The following is a 15571-nucleotide window of genomic DNA, read 5'->3' on the forward strand; positions in this document are numbered from 1 at the left end:
GTCGGTCCGTCACTCAGTCCGTCGGTCCGTCCACCAGATGGTTTCCGGATGATAACTCAAGAACGCTTAGGCCTATGATCATGAAACTTCATATGTACATTGGTCATGACTGGCAGATGATCTCTATTGATTTTCAGGTCACTAGGTCAAAGGTCAAGATCACAGTGACTCAAAACAATAAAACGGTTTCCAGATAACTCAAGAATGCTTACGCCTAGGATCATGAAACTTCATATAGGAACATTGATCATGACTGGCAGATGACCCCTATTGATTTTTAGGTCAAAGGTCAAGGTCAAAGTGACTCGAAATAGTATAATGGTTTCTGGATGATAAATCAAGAATGCTTACGCCTAGGATCATGAAACTTCATAGGAACATTGATCTTGACTAGCAGATGACCCCTCTTGATTTTCAGGTCACTAGGTCAAAGTTCAAGGTCATAGTGCCAAAAAACGTATTCATACAATGGCTGCCACTACAACTGACAGTCCATATGTGTCTCTGACATATATATGTATATAATATTTAACATAATGCACATATTTTGTTGAACTAGAGTGGGGTCATTTAATGAATCAATAGTTAAACCAAATAGGAATATTCAATATCATCTATTTGTACTGATTTTTTACATATCTTTTTGTGTGGGTACCAAATGATATGTTAAACATTACAAAACATTTTGATTCATCACGCAAGAGAGCTCGGTTTACTCAACTGTCATACAGGTGCAAGCGCCTACAGTTCTTGTTTTAACCAATTGTTTTGGTACATCCTGCTCACATTACGTGCTTCAATAGAAGCCATGTCTAGATTTCTTTGTTGATTGTGAATATGTGTAATATAAGCAACACACCTGTTGTTTATTTAGCAGTTTTGGTGACATATGATGCTACATGTGCAGTATTAAATTGAAATAATGACATGTCAAAAGCATTTCAACAAGTGCATAAAGACAAACTATACGAAATACCGTATCAGTGTTTTTTATGCGTTGGGTGAAAGGAACGGCAATCAGATAGACTGTAGCCTATCTACAGAACAATCGGATACGCTCGGCTATTTTCCCTGTAAACAAGGTTAGAACCGGATCAAACCAGTTCATTGTTAGTGTTCTAGAAGGCAAGCGGCTAAACAAAGGAACAATGGAAAAAATTCGTTTTATTTGAATTTATACGTTTATTTTTGGAACATTATTGATTGGAAAGTGATATTTATTTGTCAATTTGTGCACGGCATGGAATACTATTGAAAACTATACTACAAATTACCAAGTTTTGACAAATTTACAGTTTTCAGTAAGTGCACCGGACGATTTCCTTTGTTTCAAAATGGAGGGAAAACAACAAAGAATGTCTGTAGCGATTTTAGGGCATAGTTTCATCCGTAGAATACATGAGAGCTTTCGGCATCATTCCCTGCCTGCCAACTACGACCTGACGGAATGCGAGGTGATACATATGGGCCTAGGTGGGCTGTGCGTTTGCGGAAATAACCAGAGACACGTAAGCACTGACAAGTTTAAGCGACGATTTGACAATTTCCTTACAATTCACAAGCCACAAGTTGTTGTAATTCAGCTCGGTGAGAACGACATTGATTGTGGGATCGGCACAAACTCCGGGATATTGCCATTAACTGTGGCGAGTACATTAGAGGAGATTGGCATCCTGCTCTTGAAGGACTACAGTGTAAAGAAGGTTGTTATATGTGAATTGTTCACACGTTTGAGGCCTCGGAATGTAAGCGTAGAGGAATACGAGGCAAAACGACGCCACGCAAACTCAATTCTAAAGACATTACTGGAATCTCATCCATCTATTACATTCTGGAGTCACAGACGTCTCTTCGGTGCTCAGACACAGATATTTGCAGCAGACGGGGTCCACCTTACCCAATTTGGTCAATATCGCTTCTACAGGTCGTTGCGGCATGCAGTTATGAGAGCTGTGAAGAATTCTACATAAAGTATTCTAGGGGAGTATAGTTTTAATATATCTGCTTTTCACTTCTCCAATATGTAATGAAATCAAAGTCAATGCTGATCGCAAATGTCCAGAATGTTGGTTATTGGTCACTAAAAGCAGTATACGATAATACGATCGAAATAAGCATTTATATTACATAATTGATGAATCAGATAATTCCATTGTAACTAAAAACTGATTTCGAACCAGGTGTACATTTAATACAGTTTTTATTTGATATGTTGCTACATATGTAGCCAGTGTCAGCTTATATAGTATACCCAGTGTTTGTGACTGCTAGCCTTTAAATGCAGTCAGGTGTATTGTTTTCATGTATGTTGTATGGTTGTTTTTATTATGATTATATTTGATATACCTCGCTTTATGCAGCCAGTCGGCTGCATACGGGTCTGATTTGTAATGTGAATGTGATTGGGCTCTCTTTTTTGTTTTAACATACCCCCACTGTCTGCGAGCCATTAGGCTTTATCGCGGTCACATTTTGGTGAATTGTGGTGGGTTTTTAAGGTTTATTACCACTGTCTGCGAGCCATTTGCCTTAAACGCGGTCACATTATTTGTGTGAATTGTGGTTGTTTGTATTTGTCATACCTCCCACTGTCTGCGAGCCTGTGGGCTTTAACGCGGTCACATTTGATCGAGCGTGCCTGTCACGTTTAATTGAATGTGAATTGTGGACGTTTTATTTAACTAATTTGTGTGTAGTATATCCCACTGTCTGCGAGCCAGTAGGCTTTAACGCGGTCACATTTGGTTGAGTGTGCTTGTCGCATTTTATTGAATGTGAATTGTGGATGGATTTATTGAGCTAATTTGTGTAGTATATCCCACTGTCTGCGAGCCTGTAGGCTTTAGCGCGGTCACATTTGGTTAAATGTGCGTGTCACATTTGATTGGATGTGAATTGTGGATGGATTTATTTTAACACATTTAGGTGCACTGTAACTTACTTGTTTATACATCAATTCCATGGTATGATAATATTATGGCTTAACTTTGCTATATAAATTTAAGTCATTGCGAGATAAATCATGTCAAGAGTGTAGTTCAGGGATATTCAGTTATAAAAAGGGCGAACTTGCTAACGTTTGCTTCGAACTCATTTCAGCTCCAACATGCCTCCGAAGAAACGGAAGAACAGCGATGTTCCACCGACAATGACCAAGAAAAGGGCGAAAACAACGGCCTCACATACCGCCACAACCAGTGTAAACACGAATGACCCTGCCATTTTGGCAATAACTGAAAATACCCGAAATAGGGCAGCAAGAAGACCGGTTTTAGACACGCCTGGACTGTCCGGGAACCAATCCCAGGCTGTAAATGAGGGCGATTCTCGTTTAACAAGCCAAATCATCGGCAACCAATCCCAGCCTGGTGTCGATGTACACACACAAATGACAAGACAGATAGTGGACAATATTTCCAGTACACTGGAGAGCTTAGTGGAGCGGAAGATCTCTGAAATTTTGGGGAAAAACATGCCCCAGACATCCACTCCAACGACTGATCAAGAACAGCATCTGAATGATCGTGGGATTCAATCAATCCAACATGAGGGACACTGGAACAATCTTCCAAACTACAACATTGTGCAAACAGAACATAGCACTTTCACAGGTACTGGTATTTCTGGGATCCCATCAATTTTGAATAATTCTATATCCCTTCAAACGTCACCGTCCATACCTCTTTACGCTTCAGTTCCCCTCAAGGTCAAAGAAAAAATTTGGGCTAATGAATTTGTGGATTTTTCCACTGCTTTCAGTAAGTCTGCTGACACTTTTAACATAACAATTTCTAGTGAAGGTATACAGTCCCTGACCCCTATGACCTCACGAAAATTTTTAAACATCGAGCAGTGGACAGATACTTTTGCCGTTTTTTCTTCAGTGTATAGGCAAAAATATCCAGACTCTGCCGAACAACTAGCGCAGTACTGCAACACTGTACGCGCTATTGCCAAAGCCCGTGGAAACTGGCATTTCTACGATTCAAACTTTCGTCAGTTACGTCAAAACCACCCCTTCCCTTGGGACTCCATTCACCACGAGCTTTACATCAAAGCGTTGAATCAGAGGCAGCCCTTTCGGTCAACCGGCCCACAAACGGGCCAATCCAGTAAAACCTGTAACCGGTTTAATAGGGGAGAAACATGCAACGGCTGCAGTTTCTCCCACAGATGCAGAACATGCTCCGGCAATCATCCCCAGTTTAAATGCTGGAATAGAACTTCAGGAGCCGATCAGTCCAGGTTCAAATCAAACCCAGGTCAAGCACATCAAATCAGGTCAAACAACCAAAACAGGTCAGACAACCAGAACAGTTCTAACAACCAAAACAGGTCTAACCAACAAAACAGGTCAAATAATAAGTAACGATCCTTTACCCACTCCTGTCAATTGGCAAATATTACATACCCTTCTAGATGGTTATGATGCTGACGACAAAAAATATCTCGTGGAAGGTTTTAAGTCTGGGTTTAAACTTAATTTCTGTGGCGATAGAACTAGCTCTGATAGCCCAAATCTTAAATCCGCAAAAGAGCATCCTGAGATAATTTCTAGAAAATTAGCCAAGGAAGTGCAAGCAGAACGAATAAATGGCCCGTATGACAAACAACCCTTTGCCGAATTTAAAGTATCGCCAATTGGAGTTGTTCCAAAAAAGGAATCTGGCGATTTTAGAATGATTCACCACCTGTCATACCCTCGTCACACTGGAACGTCAGTAAATGGCCAAATCCCGCCAGATTTCACAGAAGTTTCTTATGAAAATGTAGATGACGCTATAAAAATAATCAAATCCCTTGGTAGAAATTCATACATGGCCAAAACAGACATCTGTTCAGCATTCCGCATTATCCCTGTACATCCATCTGACTACGGTCTTCTAGGCTTTAGATGGGATAACAAATACTACTATGACAAATGCCTCCCAATGGGAGCTTCGTCAAGCTGTAGGATTTTTGAGACTTTTAGCTCTGCATTGAAGTGGATAGCCATTAACAAGTTCGGTATTCGTCACATCGTCAAGATTCTTGATGATTTCCTTTTTCTTGCACCAACCTTTCATGAAGCTAAAGAGGCCCTAGACTCTTTCTGCCAAATGTGTGCGTTGATTAAGGTGCCCTTGAATGCAGAGAAAACATTTTCTCCATCACCTGTCATGACTTTCCTAGGCATAACATTAGATTCAATTCAAATGCAGGCCCGTCTACCTAAAGACAAACTTGCAAAAACAGCTAGGCTTCTGTGCGACTTAAGATCAAGAAATACCTGTACACTCCGTGAACTCTTATCCATCATAGGGCTACTAAATTTTGCCTGTTCAGTCGTCACACCTGGGAGGGCTTTCTTACGACGCCTGATAGATTTGTCTATTGGTGTTAAAAAGTTACATTACAGGGTCAAGTTAAGGTCTCCGGCAAAACATGACATGATGGTGTGGTTAAGGTTCCTCACACATTTCAATGGGACCTCTTTTTTCATCAATGAAAAAAGACTCTCCAGCGATAGTCTTGGCTTGTATACAGACGCATCTGGATCAAAAGGTTACGGAGCAATTTACAAGAACAATTGGTTTTACGGGCCTTTTCCAGAAAGCTGGCATAAAGCAAATATTACCTTCCTTGAATTATATCCTATTGTCATTGCGGTATTCACATGGGGGTCCCTTTGGCGGAATCACACAGTGGTTTTCAACACTGATAATGAAGCATTAGTGTCAATCATAAACAAGCAAACCTCGAAAATAAGCTGTATAATGTACCTGCTCAGAAAGCTGGTTTTGCAATGTCTCGACCTAAACATCATCTTCCGAGCCCGTCATGTTAGGGGAAAAGACAACAGTATCGCAGACAGTCTTTCTCGATTTCAGATTCAACGGTTCAAAGCGTTAGCGCCCTTCTGCAACCCACATCCTACAGTCATAGCTCCACATCTCAAGCCAGAGGTATTGTGCAAGGGTTTGAACATTTGCTAAATGCTTCTCTTGCACCTTCAACTATGGAGACATACAAGCGCGGTTGGCGGCTATTTCATGAGTTTTGTCAAGTTTTTTCCATTTCTACTATCTCTTTGCCCCTTTCTGTCACGACTCTAGCCCTGTTTGTGGCTTTCCTTCACCAAAAACCTATGTCCGTGAAATCCATTACCACTTACCTTTCAGGCATAAGCTATGCACATAAGCTGCAAAACGTGACAGACCCCACTTGTCATTTCCTTATATCGTCCTTAATTAAAGGTGCGCAACGCTTGTCACCATCTTACGACTTGCGCTTACCTATCACTATTGATCTTTTAGATAAATTAATATTTGCTCTAAAGCATACTTGCGAAACTCACTACCATGAAAAACTATTTGCTGCCATGTTTCTATTTGCATTTCATGCTTTTGCTCGTTGCAGCGAGATTGCAAGCTGCAAGCCATCTACAAAGTCTTTCATTTTACAGTTAGTGGACATTCAGTTTGATTCCATTACAGCACCTTCTTCAGTATCGGTTACTTACCACAGGTTTAAGCATAATAATGGCAAACCACACACAATCAACTTTTCACATGGCCATACAAAACAATCTGCAGTTCATGCCCTGAAGGACTACATATCAGTTCGTGGTCAATATCCGGGGCCTATTTTTACTTTAACTTCTGGTTTACCTGTCCCTAGGAGAATTTTCGATAAACAGCTATCTTCGTGTTTAAGATTTTGTGGCTTGGACAGCAAACGGTACAAATCACACAGCTTTCGTATAGGTAAAGCTACTGACTGTGCTCAAAGAGGGTACTCAGATGCTAAGATAAGACATTTAGGTCGTTGGCATAGTAACGCTTTCCAGAAGTACATCAGAATTACAGATAATTGACCAGTCTTATCCCGCAGACAAAGAGCATTGCATAATATACCTTAATGATAACAGCACTCTCTATCAAGCAACCTGCTTGGGCTGGTTGCTTTGAACAGACGTGCCATCTGACATTAATTAAAACCTTAACAATTGAGATTAGCCTTGTCCTGGTACAAAAATCCCAGATTTACCAGTTACCTGTATATATGTATATATATATCATGTACCATTTTTACTTGTGGCATTTCTATAACTTTGTTGTGTTTTTTCCAATATGAATGTCATTGTATGTGTTAAGTACTGTGAAAGATACTCACTCTTTGTATCGGAAACATTTTCGTTGCCTGCTTGGGCTGTCAACGACAAAAATTTTCCAAATGCTATTTTTCTTCACGCGCTATATGTTTGCCAATACTTCGTAATTACAATCTATTCGATACCTGCCTGGGCTGGCTATCGAAAAACAACTAAGTCGTATATTTTTTTTTTCACATTCTAGATGTGTTCAACTACATTGTATCGAATTGAGCAAACAATTCATTGTATATACATTTTGTTGATTCCATCATTTTCATTTAATGCGCCACTGTAATGTAGCGTCTTATGTTTGTTTGTTTGCTTGTATCACAGTTTCTACTTTATCAAGCCAATGTGTACTGATAATTACACATATATATGGTTAGTGTAGATTTTGTTAATTTATTGACGTTACTGACATTATTTACTTTGTCTTGCTTTAAATAGTCTTTGATGCATTTCCACGTTACATGTTTTATTCTAGTCAGAATATTTTGTGATTCTGTTGAAAAATGCGTTATTTCTTACATACTTGTTATACTTGAGCCATTCAGTTCCCATTTTGTTCACAAGATGCCAAAGTATGAGTTTATTATTGTATTCCTACATGTAAGTCGTGCCAAACAGGTGGGACCTCTCCATTACCGTTTTAAATTGTGGGGGAAGATAGCAAGCTATCTTTTTGGCCATTTTCTAAAGAAACCTCCACATTTTACCAAATTACATTATTGTTTGATCTCCTTTTGTCATACGTTATTTATATTGGTGTATATATTGTTATATGTTTTGGAACTTTTGTTACATATTAAAAACGGTCAGTCAATGACCATTTAACCACAGCGTATGTTTTGTGTGTTACTTCCACCCAGTTGCATAAAGACAAACTATACGAAATACCGTATCAGTGTTTTTTATGCGTTGGGTGAAAGGAACGGCAATCAGATAGACTGTAGCCTATCTACAGAACAATCGGATACGCTCGGCTATTTTCCCTGTAAACAAGGTTAGAACCGGATCAAACCAGTTCATTGTTAGTGTTCTAGAAGGCAAGCGGCTAAACAAAGGAACAATGGAAAAAATTCGTTTTACCCACCACCTCCCCAATCTCCTCACAAAGCGGCACATGCATGCAGGAAATAAATTGTTTTATTTTAACGAGTTATTTTGCAACAACTTTTTGTATGTTGGGCTTCTAATTGACTGCATTGTCAAAAGAAGCCTTACAGAGCACGCCATTGAGGTCTTTTCTAAAGAAATCCATGTACTTTACATATCTAATGAATGCCATTTTCTAAAGAAACCTCCACATTTTACCAAATTACATTATTGTTTGATCTCCTTTTGTCATACGTTATTTATATTGGTGTATATATTGTTATATGTTTTGGAACTTTTGTTACATATTAAAAACGGTCAGTCAATGACCATTTAACCACAGCGTATGTTTTGTGTGTTACTTCCACCCAGTTGCATAAAGCTGTTTATGAACAATGTATTTACATTATGATGAACATTTTAACAGGCATGATTATGGTAATTCTATTTACCCACACAATTTGTGAGGTGTTATGTATTTCATGTTTGCTTTAAGTCTAGCCCAGGTGTTTGGTAGCCTTGAAAGCGCATTGCGTTTTGTTAAATGCAAGATAACATATTAATATGTCACATTTCAGATGTGATATATATACCACTTTATGAACACACTGTATAGGAATGATTCATTTTGGTGTATATTTGAAAAAAATGTATTTCAGAGCATTTTTGATCCATGTTTACTGTTTAATGTAAAACTCTAGTCTGTTAGCAAGAAACACTCATTTCCATAATGTCATACAGGGCAAATTTAATTTCTCAAGATACTAATTTTAAAAGTCTTTCTTGCCTTACTCTGTTTGTTTATGTGCTTAATTTAATATCGCAATAATGACACTTTTTTGAAAAACTTGTTGTGATTTCCAACAAATTAAAGTGAATATTGTTTGATTATCAGTCACATTATTGGCCTTGTTTTTTCCCTTTATAAAAAATATTTTCCCTGAAATGGTAAAATACAGACTTAAGACTAAGCCCAATTTTTGTTGAATTATTGTCTTTAGTCTCTGTATGCTCTGCACAATATGTATAGATCCTGAAATTAACTTCTATTTTACCTACTCTCCTCCAACATATTATGCTGGCTACTCAAGAAGTGACAAAAAGTGAACCATTAGGAGGTTAAGGTCACAGGGGAATATTACACAAACACAGCACCTAATAGCTAGAGAACCTTACAACATATGCTTATATAGATTGTTACATGTATGTTGCCATAAGAGGTCAGCATAAGAATGACACATGTAAGAACCAGGTTTAAGGTCAAGGTCACAAACCTGGGTCAAAGGTCAAAATAAGAAAATTAAAATTTTGCACTTTGTCTGGAGTATAAATTTGTCCAGCATGGATACATTTTCATATTACTTGGCTGCAAAAAGTTATCAGATTTATGAGACGGAGTGTCATAAGCAAGAACCAGGCTACTAGGTCATCTTAAAGGTATAACTCTACTTCATGAAACAAAGTCAAAGTTCATAACATAGTATTGCGCCAATTTAGGATCTTGAAATAATTGTGCTATTCAGGGCCCTAATTGATTGGCTGTTTTAGGGACCACAATTTAGCCCCATTCTTCCCTTAAAACAGTATACTTTTTCCCCCTATTTCTGCTAAAAATCCCCCCTCCCTCTTCCTTTATACCTATTGTGCCAGCTGGTATTGTGCTATTAACCTTTGATTACATGTATATTTATGTAAATTACATTAAACAATAGTAATTTTAAGTGTTGAATGGTTGGTGAAAAGATCTTCTAAAATTTCCCTTTTCGCCAAAATTACGGAAAATTCCCCCTCTAAGGGCCCCGGACCTAATTCCTAAAAAGTGTAGCAAGGGCCCTGCTATTGTTAAAGGCACACATTTAGCAAGTCCTAATGTTAAAGGTCTAGATCACAATTAAATGACAAAGTAAGAAATTAGAGAACTCGATTGAAACTTTGTCCAATATGTACAACCTTTTTTTTTAATGATGAGTGTATCTTTGTGACAATTGAAATCGTTTTTTAATTAAGTGATTTTTACCTTTGCGTCCTACATTTGCCGTGAACACAAAGTTATAGAAAATGTGCATGCGCAGGACGAAATTTATGTTCAAGTTGCAAACGTGTCCCCTGTCGCATTCATTGTTGTTGCACCTTCCATACAGGGTAATATGTATGTTATCATGGTGTTCCCTCAAATATTGCATTTTGCATCATAATTAGATAATTAATTTACTTAGGAATAATAAAATGTATTTAGTTAATGGTGTAGGGGTTAACATTTACATCATAAAAATAAGCACCTTGTTCCTGTATGGTGGCTGGCATGTTCTGGATATTTCACAAAGATGTGTTCATATCAAATTAAGTAATTCAATTTGGTAAGGAAATCACCTGCGTTTCACATATTATTATGAAGAAGAATTTTATACTAGGTTCAGCATTTAGTATGATTTTTTTATTTAAAAAAAGTAAGGACCTAAAAGCTTTTGGACTTGTTCTCAGCTATTAAAGTCCTAGAGAAATGCAGTTTACATCAATATAAAATATAATCGCGACATATACTCATTAATATTTATATGAGTAATAATACATGTAAATGAAAACAAAGACCCTGGTCAGAGTCATTACTTGGTGCTTTCAGTGGGAGGAGCATAGTAACAGTTGAGAGATTGTAGTTGTGAATGAAAAATAACCAGTTGGAACAACATATAAAACTCAACAATTTTAAGTGCATTAGGAAGATAATTGTCTAAGCTTGTATTACATTTTTATATCTTTATCTGTGGGAACAAAACCTGAGTTTTGTGAAGGGAAATGTAATACTTGTATGAGAACTTCCCTGGCTTCCTCTAGATTATATAATTGATCATCTTGCTTTTTATTTCATCAAATTAATGGCCGGGATACTGCTACAAATTTGTATTTTGAGGGAAATTCATTTATTTAAAGAAAGTTTCCAATACATGAGACTCCCACTTTCAGTTCGGGACTTTGAAGGCCAGCTAAACTTCCCCTAATAATAAAAACAGAGTATCTTTGTCAGGTTTGTAGAAATGATATACATGTAGTTTGATGTCATATAGATCATGTGTTATTGCCACTTTAACAAAAGTCATTTAATCCACATGAAATTTCAGCTAAGTAACCAGTTTATGTGATTTGCATTTTTATCGCATGTTCATGTCAACTTGTTGTTATTGCCATCAGCTTTATATTTTATTGTACATTGATATCATATTTCTTTTTTTTGTATTCACTTGTTTGAGAAATGGCTGAAATGAGGAAACGTCAGACTTAAAGCCACACACCTTATTTTGCATAGTAAATTTAAGTACAGTCCAACCTGCCAATAACGACCACTCGAGGGATTTGGTCGTTGTGGTCTTTGTTCACAGGTGGTCTTTATTCGCAGGGTCGATTGAAACTTTGCAAAATATGCTAGTAGGCTTTTAACAGGTACCGTATGATGTATGTGCTCTATTGTTTAAATGTGTGAATTCTAAAGCATGTGTAATGTAAAAAAGGATTGAAATCACAATTGTGTTTTATATTTACATGTATTATTTCAATTTCCAAACATAAACTAACAAACGAACTAACGCTTGGATGCCATAATGGTTAACTTTTACTGACAATTTACTTATCTATCATCTATACGCGTCGTATCACCAAGAAATTTAAGAAAGGAATGAATTTAAATTGTATGTGTACAATTTGCATCGTAATTGTAAAGAAACCGTAAATTTCCTTTATAAGTTGATATAAGCCCCAAACGTTAGGTATTTTCGACAATTAGTATATAAATAATCGCGAGCCAATAAAATAAAAAAGGCAACTTCTTACACCTTCGTCAAACTGCCAAATGCATAAAAGAAGCAGGTGGCTACCAATTTAAAGCAATGTGTGTTAAATAAACAAAAGAAACAGCTATCGAGTAAACTGTCACTTGCCAATATCTCCATAGCGACCGACCAGTGCACTGGTAAGATGTTTATCACGTGACTATCACAGCATTATGGCGGTCATTGTTTTATTGACAGTTGTGAAATCGTTAATTGTTATGATTGAAGTGGTCGTTGTAAGCCTCTTTCAAGGAATACAAGATTTTTTTTTTTGCAAACCGATGACAACGTACAAAATTAATAGAAAATCCTTCAAAAAATATATTGTCATTGTATTAATAAGTTTGTGTATGCTGTTTTGTCAAATCTAAATTATTCGTTATGAAACGTTATATTATGATAATTAAAATGATTTTGTTAGTCACTCGACTTTTGGGAATGTAAAATGGTGGTCGCTGGTTATTGACGTGGTCGTTGTTAGCTATCAAATTCGACTTTGGGAATGTATAATTGCGGTCGCTGGTCGTTGTTGGCAGGTGGGCGTTATTCGCAGGTACAGAATATAGTGAAATCGTTCCGGGGGAAATCAATGTGGTCGTTATTGACAACTGGTCGCTATTCACAGGCGGTCGCTCGGGCAGGTTGGACATACATACATTTATACATAAGAAACATATGTTATGTACATTTTGCCAATTAGAATATATCTGGTGGTTACAAGGTAGAAATCCATCTTTTTGCGCTTTAAAACTTAAACATAATCGCGTTTGTCGAAATGGACGTATACATCTAGAAATCCTACTTTCGGTTTTAAAAGCAGTACCGTTTGAAAAATTATAAATTACTTGCTAACATGGCTATCGATTTGATGTTATCTATGCCAATTAGAACATATCTAGTGGTTACAAGGTAGAAAGCCGTCTTGTGTGCTCTTTAAAACTTAAAAATAATCGCGTTTGTTGAAATGAATGGACGTATATGTCTAGAAATCCTACTTTTGGTTTTAAAAGCGGTACCGTTTGAAAAATAATAAATTACTTGCTAACTAGGCTATAGATTTAATGACAATTTTGCACACTTTCAAATTGCATCTTTTTGTACTGATAAGCATGTATTTCATTTCAAAGTCAGAGGCAAGGTGTTTGGCTATAATCCAAAGCATTAAGTTGTCCACCAAAAATGGACGTAATACAGTTTTACATTTATGCTTACTTGGCAATCATAAAATCGTGATGAGCCAGATTGTCTTCAAACAAGGATAGTATTACTGTAACTGTCACAAAGATGGCTTGGTACAGCTCTGGTTCAGTGTTCAAGTCCTGTATGCAAATTAAAAATTAGTCTACTTAATTATTGCACATAGCTTGTTTTAAGGAATTTATGGAAAGGGGTTTTATCCGCTGTATTACACTTGCTTTTGTTCTTAATATTTTGTTATGCATTTCATTTTCATTCTATGTGATTCAATTGATAGATGAAATTTTCACATTCCAAAGCAGGGTATTTATCATAAAAAGAAATATGATATTCCTGTGGTAACTAGATTCACATTTATAATAATAATTAAAAAAACATTTCGTAACCATATCAGCTATAATCTCTTTTCAACCAAATAGAAACTTAACTGCCATGTCATGTGATGCCATTACAGAAATAACAGTGTTTGGTGTTAATATGATACAATGGACAACGTCTGTAATATAATTTTGATATCACATACCACATCAATTATGTTACCTCGTTTTGGATAGGTGGGTTTATTTCAGAGGGATAGCATATTTTATGTTTGCGTTTTATTGCTCTCAGGTGTTCAGTAGCCAGGTAGGCGCCTTGCATATCATTAAAAACAGGATAGGATCTTAAAATGTCACATACAAATGTTATATCACTTTTCACATAATTTATAGTCACAATGTAACATGTTTGTCTATATTTATGTATTTGGTATTGCAGGGTATGTTTTTATCAGCTTTAGTGATAGCTCTAGTCTGTTTACTCTACACACAAAAAACAATCTTAGTGAGAAAAGACAGAATCAAACATGCATTATTTCTGTAATAACGTTCTATAATGGACAAATAAAAAAATATTGATTATTGTCTAAATTTTCTTATTTTTTATTTGTTTGTACAAAACCATGGCCACATGATGATGCTGTGATAGTCATGTGATTAACATCTTACCAGTTCACACGTCGGTCTAGTGATCTTGGTGTAGTCAAAACTGAAATCCAGAACATTCTGAAGCGAAAACGAGAGATATTGGACAAGTTTGAGGGGAACTTTAACTCTGAAAGTAAAAACCTTGAGCGTGAGTCGGATTACGCGTCAGAGAATGAGTTAGTTCATACGTGGTTTATGGACGCTAATCACAAAACTGTGTTTTCAATCCTTTATTACATTACAAATTTATTAGTTTTCACACATTTAAACAATAGAGCACATACATAGATAAGGTACCTGTTAAAAGCCTATACTAGCATTTTTGCAAAGTTTCAATCCAGCCTGCGAATAAAGACTCGCTGTGAACAAAGATTACAATGATCAAATCCATTGCGTGGTCTTTATTGGCAGGTTGGACTGTATATCAATGTGCTCTCAAAGTGCTCTCAATGTGCTATCACCTACCCATGTAATAATTATAGTACTGGCAAATTTCTGCATACTCTATTGTTATCATTATTTTTCAATTCTTGCCAAACATCAATATGAGCAATAATTTCCACTTTGCCTTATCATATTAACTTGGCTTGCAGATGCATTTTGGTCATAATCTTCTTGTAGAGTGTCATTGGATCACCATCTCACAATTTTTACCCAATTTCACAAATTTTAACATGTATTTTATGAAAACAGCCGCTGCAATCTATTAACAACTGACTTGTTGTGTTAAAAACAAATTATTAAGAAAGCATATGCTAAATGTCATTTTTCAAACATAAATATTTATTTGGTCATACAGTTTTATTAAGCTTATGTTATCTACTGCTACATAAACATATTATCTTTGAAATACTTTAGTCTGTATACTATGATATTTACATCAAAATGGATTGAATATAGAGCTAGTAAAATTTACCGTATACGTGCACTTATAAGACGCATTTTTAAGACTCAAATTAATAAGTTAAAGTGGGAGTCGCGTCTTATAAGCGAGATACTTGTGAAAATAAGGGAAATTTTTCAAAATATAGAGTTTACTGGGCTTACGCTGGCCAAGTTGGACACTTGTCAATTGTTTTGAATAATCGCGGCAGCCATTTGCATTTTCTCTAAAGTCTGTATTTGCCCGTACCGTGTATCGGAACGCTATGTTCAGTTACCGATTTACTTGAAATAAAATGTATCGTTATTGATTTTGTTTGTCTACTACTTTTTATTTGAATTTTGTTATTTTGGGGTCGTAAGGCGTTATATTGTCCATGGTTATACTTGAAAAGTTTGTATCACCCGATTGTCTGCGCGCGACGTCGTTTAATGTCATATAAATTGGACATAATAGTATACGTGTGTAAGCGGCG

The 15571-nt window shown here is 36.5% G+C and overlaps 1 protein-coding gene across 1 annotated transcript; it reads left to right on the forward strand.

Moving 5' to 3' along the window:
• Positions 1-3106: 3106 nt before the first annotated feature.
• Positions 3107-5270, forward strand: LOC127842358 (uncharacterized). The gene has a single exon (XM_052371819.1). It carries the CDS (start codon positions 3107-3109, stop codon positions 4367-4369), a length of 1263 nt encoding a protein of 420 aa, XP_052227779.1. The 3' UTR covers positions 4370-5270.
• Positions 5271-15571: the final 10301 nt, after the last annotated feature.

This window comes from Dreissena polymorpha, chromosome 8 (assembly GCF_020536995.1).
Source record: "Dreissena polymorpha isolate Duluth1 chromosome 8, UMN_Dpol_1.0, whole genome shotgun sequence".
NCBI lineage: Eukaryota > Metazoa > Mollusca > Bivalvia > Myida > Dreissenidae > Dreissena > Dreissena polymorpha.

Bases quoted from the DNA above. Each gene is read 5' to 3' on its own strand.
- LOC127842358 (XM_052371819.1), top strand. From the start codon at position 3,107: ATGCCTCCGAAGAAACGGAAGAACAGCGATGTTCCACCGACAATGACC.